The 15,286-nt window shown below is 36.8% G+C and overlaps 1 protein-coding gene across 1 annotated transcript; it reads right to left on the bottom strand.

The window, feature by feature from the left end:
• Positions 1-8,428: 8,428 nt before the first annotated feature.
• On the bottom strand, positions 8,429-10,902 carry LOC116012780 (DELLA protein GAI-like). The gene has a single exon (XM_031252440.1). It carries the CDS (start codon positions 10,638-10,640, stop codon positions 8,922-8,924), a length of 1,719 nt encoding a protein of 572 aa, XP_031108300.1. The 5' UTR covers positions 10,641-10,902; the 3' UTR covers positions 8,429-8,921.
• Positions 10,903-15,286: the final 4,384 nt, after the last annotated feature.

Genomic DNA, 15,286 nt, shown 5'->3' with positions numbered 1-15,286 from the left:
TAAGTTGAAGGGTCTAATTGAACTTTAGTATATAGTTGGAGGGTCTATTTGACCCTTATCCCTTCTTTTTTTTTTTTTTGATTTTTTTTTGATTTTTTATTTATTTATTTTTGTTTTGATGTGATGTGAAAGAAAGACTACCAAAAAGTATGTTGGATGTGAATAAGTCGATACACACCAAAAACAACACACACACTTATATATATAAACAAAGGGATTTTAATTTATAATATAATCCAAACATACCAAAGACAAGTAGGAGAAATGAAGGATCCAAAGTTGAGTAAGGCACTCTTTCTTTAAAACTGATTCCCTACCATTTGAGGGTGCTAAGAGCGTTGTAGTGTTGGTCTCCCAGAATAAAATGGATCAACGATACTATGTTTGAACACTCAAATAATAGTACCTTCGGTGAACAAGAACAAACGGCTTGCACACAAGCACTTTAGGAATGAATGGGCAGAGTTTTGGTATAGAAATACTACATTTTTTAGGAGAGAAAATTTTGATTTTCATGTGTTTAAAATATGCCCAAACAACAATGTTATATAGGGGATTATTAAAACAAAGCATTTATGACACAATAAATACGAATTAATAATCGAATTATAACTTTTGAAGCGGTTATACTTAATATTAGAAATAATATTTGTGGTTATGAAATTAATTACAATTAATTCACACCAACCACTAACCTATTTCAAACCACCTGAGAAATCCGTGAAGTCTAAACAATCACTGCACAATCGAATAGTCACAACCATTCGGACAGTTTCGGATAGCTGAGCACTATTCGGTGCTTGCTATATATTTGCATTTTTAGGCAATAGTTATACTATGGACCCGTCACAATTTACATACAAAATGCTCACAATTCAAATTGTGAAAATTCAATAGGTAAATTGTGAACATTTAATTGTGAACATTCAATATATTAACTGTAAACATACAATATGTAAATTGTGCATTTTAAACACGAGTTTACCCTATAAGGTGGACCCAGGTGCTGCCAATTCCAAAAGAAAGCACTCCAAAGTACTTAATTAAGAATTAGCACTTTTATGGTGCTAATCTTAATTATCACAATTCACTTTGAGAATCAATTTTTCATTCACCTATTATTCATTTGAGCGTATAATATATCAATTTTTTCGTCTCACTACAAAGAACCCAAATTCACTTTGACCCGGCCCAAATTAGAAGTAGCACCACATATATTTGTAACATAAAATAGCCATGTAAAATTGTCATTTTAGCTAAAATTTTCAACAAAGTATTGCAGAAATGAAGAGAAAAGAGTTAAAATTACAAATTTAGTTATGTAAAAATAGGAATTACTTATAAAAGTGAGAGAGTATTGCAGATTTACAATGATAAATTCAGCTAGAGTGTCAAACCAACAATCATTATTACATGAATCATGATTCACACAACTATCTGGACCATAAATAAAAAAAAAGTACATTTTTAATATACTGAAAATGCATTATTTATATACATAAAGTACATTATTTAATATATTATCAAATAATATATATTCAGTACACATAATTTTTTTTAGTATATTAAAAATGTACTTTATATTCATAATCCACACAATGTACTTTACTATTTTTTAGTTATGTACTTTATATTCATAATCCACACAAATAATATTTTTCCTCGAGCCAGACACGCTGCAAGTCAGGAAGAAATGAAGAATGAGTGGGTGCCTGAGTGGTCCAATGGGCGCCTCGTAACACAATGTGACAAAATTAATTTTGTATAGTCATCAGTCTGCTACTGACATGGCCCTGTAAAAACGTCCAGTAATTAATGTGGCCCAAAACTAAAAGGTATTTTTTTGAATCTAAAGGCCCAAAATTATAGACTAGACTACAGGTTATTAAAGGACAAATTATGTTGTGAATCCGGGTCCACCTTGCAAAGTGGATTCAAATCTATGTTCATAATTAGTTCTAAATTAGGGAAAACGACGTTTTAGGTCCCTGAATTATTTTTATATTGAAAATTTGGTCCCTATCAATTGATTCAAACAAGCTTAGTTCTTCAATTGTTCATAATGACACATTTAGTCTTTGCTCAAAGCAGCCTTTTGAAAAAAGTCATTTTACATGTAATCAGCTATCAGCTAACCTCTAATTTACTAAATAATTTTCTACAATCAACTAATAATGCTATCAGCTAGTCAAACCCATTAACCCAATTAGCTAACCATTATTTATTAAACGCCCCTAATCTTTTAATTTAGGTTTGAAAATCAGTTCCATCACATATAAATTGATTTCATTGATCAATATAATGTGTGAATTAATAATTAACATTTAACATGCATGACATGATTGAACATTGACATGTTTACATTTATGATCCAATTAAATACACAACTCAATTACACATAAGAGTCCTATTTGAATGAATTAATGTTTGGAACATTACATGTATATCTGGGGTCCAGTGCCCAAAATCAAATGCACATTGTGGGATGTTTGGTTCGGATTTGCAGAAATTTCTACACAAACAATTATGGAGAGTTCACATGTGCAAATATAATCTGTATCACCAACGTCTACCTCGCTGATCATGGCTACAGCTTTCAGCCATTAATGCACCTGTGGTGTTGATAGGCTCGCCTCATTTTGACTTAAAAATAAGAATGATAATTGGTCGATAAGAGTTGGCCGACTAGAGCAATTATGTTTAATACTTGATTCATTCATATACTTTTCTCATATATTGTCCCTCATAATACGTAGAAGGTGGACTTTCTCACTCGAGACTATTTATCTGCATAAGTCCTAGCTAGTAGTTCAGTATTATACATAATAAGATTCCTAAACATTTTATTGTAGTACTACTATTGTAAAAAGGAAATAAGAAGGATAACTTTGAAAAAAATTTACGTATTTTCTTTATTTAATCTTTTCAACCACTTATTATGACAAAATTGCTCACAATTTTTCATTTTAGGAAGGAAATACTGGAGTACTAGACTGTAGGATGATGCAATTAAGTCAATACTATGGTAAAGTGTATGACGTGACAATGACAATGCACACATACTGGGTTATAATGCAATGAAAAAGAAAAATAAATACATGTATTATTTGGAAAATAAACTTAAAATAATCATTATCTAGGAAATACGATTCAAAACCAAGCACTTTTTTTTTTATAAGAAAAAACCTTATTAAGACTTTTTATACAATTTTTTTTTTTTTGAGTTCTTTCCCTATTGGCATTAGGATTTGAGTAAATCGAACCTCAAAAGTGAAAATAATCACAAAACCTGATTTACATCCTCCCAGCTCTGTCAGGTTAGGGAATGGAGACCCTTTGGGTTAGAAATTCAACCTTGAGAAGAGAGAATAATCACAAAAACACAACATTTACACCGTACAATATAAACAATTAATATCCAATCTTCACAAAATCAAAATGATATACTACGTATTAGTTATGAGGCAGGAGGAGCAGTATAATGTACCTCCAAAATCTGTAACATATTTGGTTGGGACCCCAAGAGGCCACAGAAATAAAGAAGCATGTGTGAGGAATGCTTTTAAGGTTCAATATGATGTTTGAACAGAAAATTTAAATGCAGAAATATGGTGCACATGGGTAGAACATGGTTCCCTTGCCCACACCTGAAGATCCCATGGCCATGGCGTACCTTAATGGCATCAAATGGTAGAATGATACCTGTCCACCTCACTTCAAAATCTTCTTAATCATTGCTTCATTTTTTTCACCTTATTTCCCTTACAAGGAAAAAACTGTTTTCCTTGTGGACCTACAATCATGGACATCTCTGCTTCCTTACCTTATCAAAGGGCAAACCAACTCTTTTCCATCACTTAAAGTTGGTAGGTTCTTATCCCCTCAGAGTATCACGAGAGATAACCTAAACACAAATTACACAATACTCGCTGAAATGTGTTTTTTGATTTATGAAAAGACTTGTAGTCGCTTTCTCGGTGAAATCCGACAAAGGACAACAATGAAGAATCAAGCAGGTTGTCAATAGCTGATCCACTCAAATCAAGAAACCCAACAAAGGGCCATAAGGAGGAACCAATAAGGTGTTTTATAGTTGTGATTATCGAGCTAACTATCTGACTAAATCAGTTTGAAACTGAAATGTGTTCTGTCTTAACTAAAAACAGAACTTATAAGCATTCATTTGGGTGTAACCCTGATACCAAATTAAAAAATGTGTTGCGCTGGTTGAAACTCGAGGGGACAACTGTTTAATTCCCTAGTAAGCAAGGGGTGAAGACAGTCATGTCAAAGTCAAATATTTCTAAGTAAGCATGATTAGTTGCAGTTGATTAAAACATATGGGCCAAAGCTTGATCTGTCTTAATGGACAATGTGGATAAAGTTTGGTAAAAATGGTGATGTCTGACCAACTGATTAAAATCCACATTAGAAACTTTTGCACCAATTGGGGCCGTCACTAACTGGACTCACTTATAATGCAACTCTTCTTTGCCCCTCTTTTGCTTTTTCCCACTTCTTAATTACACTTCCACTTGGAATATTCCTATTTCCTTTTTATACGCTACTAACTACTAAAATCTTTCATTCTCATTTCTTTGACTATTTTTGAAATATATTATAAATAAATCTTCGACCTTAACGAAATTAACTCATTTTTTCTAAGTCTTCTATGTGGGACTCTTCCACCGTCATTTACAAAATTATTATGTTTGGACATTTACAGTATTAGAAGAACTTTGTGTGATAAAAAAGTGTTAGTAAGAATTAAGGTTGTGATCCTTTGGTACGACAATATTTGCTACCCACTAGATGTGATCTTGATTTGGTTCCGATTTTGAATCGATGATTCACAGTTTTGTTATTGGAGGAACGAAAACCTTGAAGAAAAGGTTCAATTCCAACTTTCGATATGTCGTTCAAACAGGAATTTTTTTCTCAAATTTCAATTTCTAATTTTCTATATTTGAAATTATCCAACAGTTTTTTTAAATCTAAAACAATTTTTAAATCAAATATTTAGAATTTTAAGTTTAAAAGTTTAAAAAATAAAAATATTTTTAAAAGGAAAATAAAAAAAAAATTATTGCACTTAAGTTTAAATCAAATATTTATAGTTTTATTTTTTTTAAAAAATAAAATACTTTATTTGTCCGGTTACAACACTTCTGCAGGCCGGTATTTGTTCGGCGTATTAATAAGTGTTGAATAATTGGAATTCCAAAATTAAATATGTTGGATTTAATCGATTAGAGTAATTAGTGAAGGAAATAAGAATATTATATATATCTAAAAACATAATTAGTCTCAATCAAGGTTATTCTTGATTTATGTCTCTCTTTTTGGATGCTAATAAATGTGTACATTTTACTTTAAATGTTGTACACTTCAATGTTATTAGACAAAATTGTCCTACTACATTCTTGTTATACAAAACTACCCTTACACCGTTATAACACCGTTAGTTTTAATTCCATCATTATTACCCTACACCTATATCTATCATATCTTTTTTCCATCATTATTACCCTACACCTATATCTATCATATCTTTTTCCTATTATTATTACCCTACACCTATATCTATCATATCTTTTTCCTATTATTTAATTGCTACACCTATATCTATCATATCTTTTTCCTATTATTTAATTGTCATTTTATTTAAATTATTAATTTCTATTTAATGGTTGATTATATTTTAATTAAAATTTCTATGAATAGTAAATCATATATGTGTGTATAAAATACATATATTATTTGTGTATATATAATTTGAATTATACATTTTAATTATTTTTATTTATTAATATTTTAATATTGGGCATAAGTTTTCGCGCATCGCGCATACAAAATACTAGTATATATATATATATATATATATATATTTATAAATCCCAATTTCATTTTCATTGTGTTTGGGGCGGCAGAATATAACACAAAATATCTACGTACGTAGCCACACAGAAAGTGACTAATATCCCCTTTCCTTTTTTCCTTTTTCTAGGATTCCCAGCCTATGGTTATAAACCTTGAAAACTACCTAATCCAAGAAAAATATCAACAAGGGAAAATCGCACTTTTAGTCCTTCAATTATTGTCCGATCTGCAATGTGGTCCCTCATTGTCAATTTTATGCAATTGGGTCCCTAATAACCTTAAACCTTAGTCAATGTAGCCCTCCGGTCAAATTTCGCTCTAACTAACGTTAAGACCATGGACAATTTAGTAATTTCACAACCCTTTTACCCAGTCCATGCCCTCTTCTTCCTCCTTGGCGTGGTCCGATCGGCGGGATTGCTCATTGAACACGTGGAGCTAAGGCCACCGGCTTTCGACACCAGAGACGTGCTGGAGCTCCAGACGAACATGTGCAACTCTTTGGCGTCGTGGTTGGGCTTGGCGGTCTGTTGCGGCGGCGGCACGGGCTGAGACGGTTGTGGTTGCTTCTGGATTTTCAGGACAGCGGAGACGATTTTTAGGTTCGAAGCCGGGTAAGACTCCAACGACCCGCGGCTGGAATATGTAGATTCTAGAATAAAATTGTTTTTAGTCACTTGCTAGTCACTATGCTTCTTCTCTCTTTTCTTGTGAAAGGTTTAAGCTCATTGGAAGCGTACTGTTTCTTCGGTTAATGCATATTATCTCCCCCTTTACTTTCCTCTTTTTCTGTAACAAAGCAACTCAAATTCCTTTAATCTTTGAATATTTTGAAAGCCCAGAACCTTATTCCTTAGATGTGCCATGTTTTTTTCTTGAAAGCTTTGGTTTTTGCCTCCGTGGCCGTAATCTTCACCGGACAAACCATTATTTTCTATTGGCGTTGTAACTCTGTAAGTTCGATTATTTCCAACCCAACTGGTTTTGGGTTGAGCAGTTGAGATAATGGCAATCAAGGTGTTATAGAGAGAAGGATTATGAGAAAATCATATGGGATCAAATAAAGAACCCTCATTCCGGCAGGCTTCGTTCGATCTCTGGGTCGCAGAATTGAGCCAAGGCCAAATTCATGGTGTGGCTCATTCTATTTGTATCCGCTACCTACGTGGTGTATACTCTCAAGCTTGTTTCTAGCTCCAGAGCCTGCAACGATGACATTTTCCCACACCGACATAGCGCCACATTACCTATTCGCCAGCAAATCAACTCCATGATGGAGGAGGGAGAAACGAGGATCTGGAGAAGTGAGACAATAGGGTTGGAACATATAGTGTTCAGCATTGCGGCATCGGCGAAGCTCTGGGGCAAGCGGAAGAATTACACGAAGCTACGATGGAAGACGGAGGAGAAGATGAGGGGGATAGTGTGGCTGGACAAGGCGGTGAAGACTGAAGAAATTGGGGGAAGGAAGAAATTGGGGTAAATGTTGTGAAATTACTAAATTGTCCATGGTCTTAACCTTAGTTAGAGCGAAATTTGACCGGAGGGCTACATTGATTAAGATTTAAGGTTATTAGGGACCCAATTGCATAAAATTGACAATGAGGAACCACATTGCAGATCGGGCAATAATTGAGGGACTAAAAGTGCGATTTTCCCTATCATAATTTAAGCATGTTGTGGTGGAATTAGGGATGACAATGGGTCGGGTGTGGGTCGGGGAGGGCCACATCCATCACCCGACCCACTTTTTATTTTCTCCACCCACCCCCACCCCCAACTCGCATCGGGTGGACTTTTTTAGAATCCATCCCCACCCCCACCGGGTGCGGGTGCCCACTACGAGTACCCACCACTTATCAATTTATTATTTTTTTTTCAAAAAATAATACGGAGTATCAAAATTACTTAGACATAATTAAACAATAAAATTCATTAGTAATACTAAAACATAAAATAATAGAAATATTATAATATAATAACTAAATTGTTAATTTAAAAAAATAAATTTAGTAATTTAAATATAAAAATACTAAAAAGTTACCCAAAATTATTGAAACTTTTATAATTAAATATATACTAGTACTACTTATTTTACTATTATATATATGTATACACACATGGTGGGTCGGGTGGGGTGCTAGGCAGGTTTTGTACATAAAACCCGAATCCAACCCGACCCACCGCGGGTTTACATTTTTAAGATCCACCCCCGACCCACCACCCACTATCACCCAAAAAAACTCGATCCATGCGGGGTGGATTCGGGTGATTATCCGAGGGGCGGATTGAAATTGCCATCCCTAGGTGGAATGAGCCATACTTATACCATGGAATCGGATCCACTTGTAAAGTGAATCTATCACAATTTACATATTGAATGTTCATAATTAGATTGCAAATATTCAGTGTATAAATTAAATTGTGAACATTTAATGATAAACATTCAATATATAACTTGTATGATAAACATTCATTATATAACTTGTAAACAATCATAATAATTAATCTTGCAGAGGATAATTTGCTGTGAAACGAGATTAAGTTGTGATTCTAAATAAGAATTCGAGAAAAGCTAGAAATTAATAGGAAGATGGATTGTACATACATTACATGTTTTTATTGACTTCATAGCAACACATAAACATTCCCCTACTAACTTACCCTCCATGCCCATATGAATCATAATAATTATTTCTTCTTCTTTTTTTTTTTTTTTTTCCTTTTAAGTTGAGATTATAGCACACTTAGGCAGGAGAGCAAGAAGGAGAAATCCTAAGCCAAATAAGGTAAACGACCCAAATCAAACCACTCCTTCAAAAGGGTAAAAAAAAAAAAAAACAAAGAAATTCTAAAAAGGATGACTTTTAGATTTAAGTAAAAAAAAAAAAAAAAGTAAAAAGACAGGATTTGACTCATTTTTGGTCCGTCTCTTTCTCTGTCTCTCACTTCCACCAAACCAACCAACTCAGCACATCACTGCCGTCACCGCGGTGCCGAGTTCTCCGAGCTGACTCATGCGTTGTTCACGAGTCGACTCGCTACGGGTCGCCGCCGCCGCCGCTGAGCTGCCAGGCCGACGTGGCAATGAGCGACCTGGTGTGCCACCCTAGCATGAGACACCCGTCGTTCTCCTCCACCGCGTAGCCGTCTCCGCCGGCGAAAAGCGCCAGGAGCATACTCGCCTGCTTGTACGCGTTTGAACCGAGGTGAACCGGGTCAAACCCGGCCGATTTCATCCTGGCTCTCCACTGGCTCAGCGTCTCGTGGCGCTCGATCCGGTCCGGCCCCTCGCACGCCACCACGTTGCAGATCTGCCGACCTAAGTAGAGCTCCGACATCACCAGGTCCTGGCTGTTGGGCTGAGTTAACCCGGAGCTCTCCAGCGAGTCAAACATGGTGGAATAGTAATGCAAAGCTTCATTGAACCGGTCCAGAAAAACGACGCCGTTGTGGTTCGCTTCTTGTTCCACAATAGTCACAATCTTAGGCTTCATACTTTTGATCGAATTCAACACCTTTTCTATCCCGCCGGTCCGGCTCAGCAACCTATGAAGCTCGAAAACGGAGTTAACGGCCACGGCCTCCACGTGGCTAGGCCTAATATCCAAGATTGAGGCATCCAAATCGGCTAACGAGTTAGCCACGAAGCCGCGGAACTCAAATTCCACGCCGATAGTTTCCGCGAGCTGAGCCAGCTTCCACCCAACTTCCTGCAAAGCGTCGGAGTTATCCGGCTGGGGCGGGCCAATCCCAGTGAGCCGAAAAGCCGGTGGGCCGCCGGGCCTGAGAGCCAGAGCCTGCATAAGCGCCGGCCACTGCATCCCTTGCTTCAAGCTGAAGTCGATGACGTGGACTCGGCTGCAATCATTGAACGCCTCGAGAATGGCTTGGTTAGCCGTGAAGTGCGCGAATTTGAGGTAGGGGCAAGTCTCGTAAAAGTGCATCTGGAGAACATCGGTGTAGGAGGATTCCAGGGTGTCTTGAGGGTAGATTTTGTAAATCCGACGAGCCAAGGCTTCGGCGAAGTAAGTCGCCACTTTTCTCATCGCGCCGGCTTGGGACACAGCGAGTATTCCGATATGCTTAACTAGCGCGTCGGCTAGCTTGAAGTTCTCCTGCTGAACAGCCTCGGCGCAAGCCATCAGCGCATGGACAAGCCTAACCCCGGCTTCTTGAGAATCCACCAAAACCGATCGAGGAGTCTCTGAAACCGCCAGAGATTCTCCGCCGCTAACATCAGATCCGGCCGAGGATTTCTGTCGTTTATAAGACGACTCAGACGAGGAATCTTTACCCTTATTACCGAAAATAGCCCCGCCTGGAATCGCCCTCAAATCATCATCGGAAATCCTCCTAGTCCCATTTCCGATGTTCTTATTCCCGGAAAAGCTGATAATATTGGAAGATTCGCCGGCGAGCATCATCTCATCGCCGGCCGAGGACTGCTGGGAAAGGGCGTCGGAGGTGTGGAGCTCGGAGAGCATGCTCTGGATCCAGCCGGTGAGATCAGAAGGGTTATAGTGAACAGTATTAGTCGAAAGATGAGAAATCCCATCTTCCTTTGTAGTGCCCATGGTCATGGCCATCTCTAGCTGCTCAAGCTTCTCAGCCACGTCAGCCATATCAGAAGTCTTCACCTTGTACCCCAACATCGCGAGTAGCTCATCCATTCCCGCATCCGGCGGCTGGTCTTCCCAAATCTTGCTTTTACCCATTGACGAGCTCCCCGCCTTGGGTCGATCCCGTTCCCTCTTCATTCTGAAAAGTTGAGAAATTTACCGCTCAACAAAGACAGATCATTTCATGTGAGTTCCGAAGCTTTTTTTCTGGGTTTTTGCATCAATTTCAGATTCGGGGGTTACTTTATCATTTGGTTACTATTATTATTTTCTCTAATTTCTGTGGATTCGAGAAAAAAAGGGTGCTCGTGAAGAAGGCGCGAGCTTCAAGAAAGCAGAGAGAGAGAGAGAGAGAAAGAGGATACGGAGGACTGGAGGAGATAAGGAAGAGAAACCAACCAAAATAACAGGGTTTTGTGGCATTTTTTACTATTTTCTCTTTTATTTATTTATTTTTGTCGTTGAAATTCTTCTGAAATCCCAATTTCCAAAACAGTAAATTCAATCACTATTTTTCACTAACAAATAATACCCACATGTGCTACCTTCAATAATATATTTCTTTTTAGTCTTTCACAAAAAGAATAGAAAATTATAATTTATGCTACTCATACACTCCTGAATTATTAGAGATGTAAATGTTGTCCTTCAACTTTTAAAATGATACAGTACATGTATTAAATCTTCTTGTTACTGATTTCTGATTTAACACGATTCTATTTTAAATCGGATCTGGAGCAATATATGTTCTATTTTAAAAATTGAGAAATAATATTTACACCACTAATAATTTAAAATCACATTAATAATTAACATATTATAAAGGGGTATAAATTATAATTTTTTCCAAAAGAAATTCTAGCGTCTTTTTCGTTTTAACCTTTTTTGCCCCTGCTCGTGTGGCTATTTTATTATTTTAATATTAGCTTTTTTCTACGTGGGGTAAGTACTAAATACTATTCCATACGTGCAACAATTGTATCTTAACTTACTGATAATTACTGTTTTATTCATTTACGGAGTATTAATTTCTAGAAAATAAATAAATAAACACGGCATTACTTGTTTAGTTGTTTATACACCAGCTGTATGAGGTTTGTGGGGTCAAACGTTTTATGTTTCATGCAAGTATAAATGAATGTTTTGAAGAGGTTAAGGATTGATGTACATAACTTTTCATTAACAGCAAACCTTTATTCTGTGGGAAGTGATTAGAATTAGCTGGTATTTATTGCATCACGCATTCACGCTTTTAAATAGTACTAGTTTATTCTACGCGCTTTGCGTGAAGACTTGTGCCCAATATTTAAACCCAATTAGTAAATCATTTTGAAATAGATATAATGCATTTTTTTTAATTGTCGAAGTTTCATAGATATTCGAGTAAAATTTTTGTTGTGTATGTATTTGAAATTAATACAAGAAATTCAAATTCATTCTGATGAATATATTTCACTGTAATTTTAATGGTACTCAACGTTGTATTACAATATTTTTGTCTTTGAAAATGAATAAAATTTGTTTAAATATAGTCTTCTTTTTTTTTTCTTTTTTGAGAAAAAATATTGTCTTCTTCTAATTAGAGATATATCCCTTATAAATTCATATTCATATATGGATATACATAATACTTGATTTCAACTATCTCAATTCAACAACTTCCACAGATTGATATCCAAAAATCTTGTTTCAATTCAACTGCAAATGCATTATGTTGCTGCTCATTTATAATATTAATATTTTTAAATAATAGTGTGTGTTTGTGTGTGTGTGTGTGTATATATATATTAATATTATTGAAGTAAGAATTATAGAAATGATAAATTATTAAATATAACTATGGTAATATTTAATTAAAATATAAATGAATTCAAACTTACCATTGAAGAATGTAAGAAAAAATATTGTGTATGAATGTGCATGGTAATTATAATGTGGAAAGATAACAGAAGTTATAACGGTAGGGATATTTATGTCCAAAAAATTATGTAGTACAATTTTTATAGCATAAGGTACAACAAAAATTAACGGAAAAAACGGACATAAACCAGGGGTATAACATGGATTGAGACTTATTATGTTTTTAGAAACATACCACAACATAATATTTCTCTTTACCTTTTATAAATGTAATTTACCTCAATTAGAAGTAAAAATAATAGGCAAGAATTTTTGTAAGACCGCCTTACTGTTCCTTGTTCGTAAGAAGGGTTGGTCAAGATAAAAACGTATTATTTATACTGAAAAATATAATAGTAATCAAAAATAAACGCGACGTTTGGTTGGAGAGAATAAATTATGTAGGAAAAGAATTGCAATTCCATGGGAAAAGAATAATGTGGAAATAAAGAGTTTAAATTCCAGTATTTGGTTTGCATGAATAAAATTACTAGGAATTTCAATTCCAATGTTTGGTATACATGAAAATCGAGAAGGAATAAATAGTATAAAGTCTGAAATGCTCATTGTTGTTGTTGCTGTTGTTATTATTATTATTTATAAATGATAAATTAATTCACAAATTGTTAAAGTTATTGCATATAAAGAATGCAAATTTTGAAGAGTTCTGCATAAAAAGAATTCAAAGGGACATACACGAAAGTTTTGAATAGTTGTTGCATATAATGATATAAAGATTTAAATGAGCATACACAAAGGAAAGTCGAATAATAATACATCCTATAATTTAGTAAGCAAGGCCAGACATCAATTTTAGGTTAAAAAAATAGGGATAATTTTATCTTTAAGATTATCTTTTTGTCTTACTAAAATCCATGGAATTAAAATCTCGGAGGTGGGGGCGCATGGGATTCTAATTCCATTAAAATGAGGGAATTGCAATTCCGTGACATTCGGAATTAGGTGGGAATTAAGTGGAGCATTTCCATATTGACCTAATTCGTCTCACGGTAATGATCTGTGAAATAGTCTCATAGGAGAGTCACTCAAAATAATATAAGCATGATAGACAGTCATAGCAAGCCCACCAAAAAAAAAAAAACCCCCCGATTTGCTCATTTGATAAGGTGCATCTCAGCTTCACGGACAAGCATGCATGCACCTCTAGATGAGGTGGCAGTACGTGTGTGAAAGTGAGGTGGTGGGACCACCCACCGAGATGGTGGTAAACCAACTCAGATTTTATGTTAAGCCACTGGACAACGAAACCTCCAAGAGTGCGTGCAATTCACGCTCAGAACCGCACGACTTGTTAATCTCGAAGGAACTGAGTGAAAAATATTGTGTTACGTTATTTTTATTAGGACTCTCTGAGTTTGAGTCACGTTAGGACTAGCTATCCTACTCTACCTGAGACTCCCCTTGTATATATATCTCCTATTCCTCATCATTGTAATTGTTCAATTGAATCAATACAATATTCAGTTCTCATCTGGTATCAGCTAGCCTAGGTTTATTTTCCAATGGCTGACGGCTCTGTTAATTCTTCCGAACGGACCGTTTCTGATGCAGCTATTTCTTCTGCAGTTTCTTCAGCAGCCGCTTCTCTATCTGCTGCGCATCACTATGTTAGCATTAAGCTAACGAACAACACTTTCTTGTTTTGGAGGACGCTGGTTATTCCGTTTCTTCGTGGGCACGACCTCATGGGTTTCGTTGATGGCACGAACTCTTGCCCTAATCGTTTTCTTCCCGTTTCTAAAGGCTCCTCCGCTGCTGCTGCTCTACCCAACCCGCTGCATGCTCCATGGGTGCGCCAAGATCAGGCGGTCCTTAGCATGTTAATCTCTTCACTTTCGTCGGAAGTTATGTACCTCGCAATTGGTTGCACTACGTCGCGTGATCTTTGGTTGGCGCTTGAGCAGGCTCTCGCCTCTTCCAGTCAAGCTCGGATTATGCATATTCTTGGACAGGTGCAAACAATACGCCAAGGTGATGCCTCCGCCGTCGACTACATTGCTTGTGCGCAAGTTATGGTGGAAGATCTAGCTCTTGCTGGCCGTGCGGTTCCTTTGGAGGATCAGAATATGTATATTTTCAGAGGTTTACGTCCAGAATATCACTCTGTCGTAGCCTCTTTGAATGTTCGAGGTCAGCCGGTGCGTCTTCCCGAACTCGCCGATCTCCTTGGCTCGCATGAGTTCGCTACCGGTGATAGCTATGGCAGTGTTCCAGCCCCTATAGCTGCGGCTTTTGTTGGCCAGCGTGGTAGTGGAGGTCGGTCGTGGTCTTGGCGTGGCGGATCGAATCGCCGCGGTGGGAATCAGTCACGTGGCGGTGCTGTTTTCGCTGACCAGCAGCAGCAGCAGGGCAGTGGTGTGCAGCGTGGATGTGGCTCGCAAGGCGGTGGCAGGTCACGTGGGCGACGTGGTGGTAATTGGCAGNACACTCATGAACAGAATGGTCGTGTTGAGAGGAAGCACAGGCATATTGTCGAAACTGGTCTTACTCTTATGGCTCGTGCGTCTGTTCCATCTCGTTTTAGGGACTTTGCTTTTGAAACTGCTGTTTACTTGATTAATAGAATGCCATCTATTGTTTTGCAGAATTCCAGTCCTCATTTATTGTTGCATAAATCTTCTCCCTCATATTCTTTTCTTCGTGTGTTTGGTTGTCTTTGTTATCCTCACTTGCGTCTTTATAATCGTCACAAAATGTCGTATCGGTCATCTCCTTGTGTCTTCTTAGGTTATCCTGAGTCTTTTAGGGGGTACAGATGCATGGACTTAACGACTAATAAGATTTATATCTGCAGACATGTACACTTTGACGAGAATGTGTTTCCCTTTGTTAGTAGGGTTGCTGTGCCATCTCCTCCCTCTGTG

Source organism: Ipomoea triloba, chromosome 3 (genome assembly GCF_003576645.1).
Source record: "Ipomoea triloba cultivar NCNSP0323 chromosome 3, ASM357664v1".
NCBI classification, from domain to species: domain Eukaryota; kingdom Viridiplantae; phylum Streptophyta; class Magnoliopsida; order Solanales; family Convolvulaceae; genus Ipomoea; species Ipomoea triloba.
The sequence above is the reverse complement of the archived record's forward strand: the minus strand, read 5'-3'. Positions and strand labels throughout refer to the sequence as shown.

Bases quoted from the DNA above. Each gene is read 5' to 3' on its own strand.
- LOC116012780 (XM_031252440.1), bottom strand. From the start codon at position 10,640: ATGAAGAGGGAACGGGATCGACCCAAGGCGGGGAGCTCGTCAATGGGT.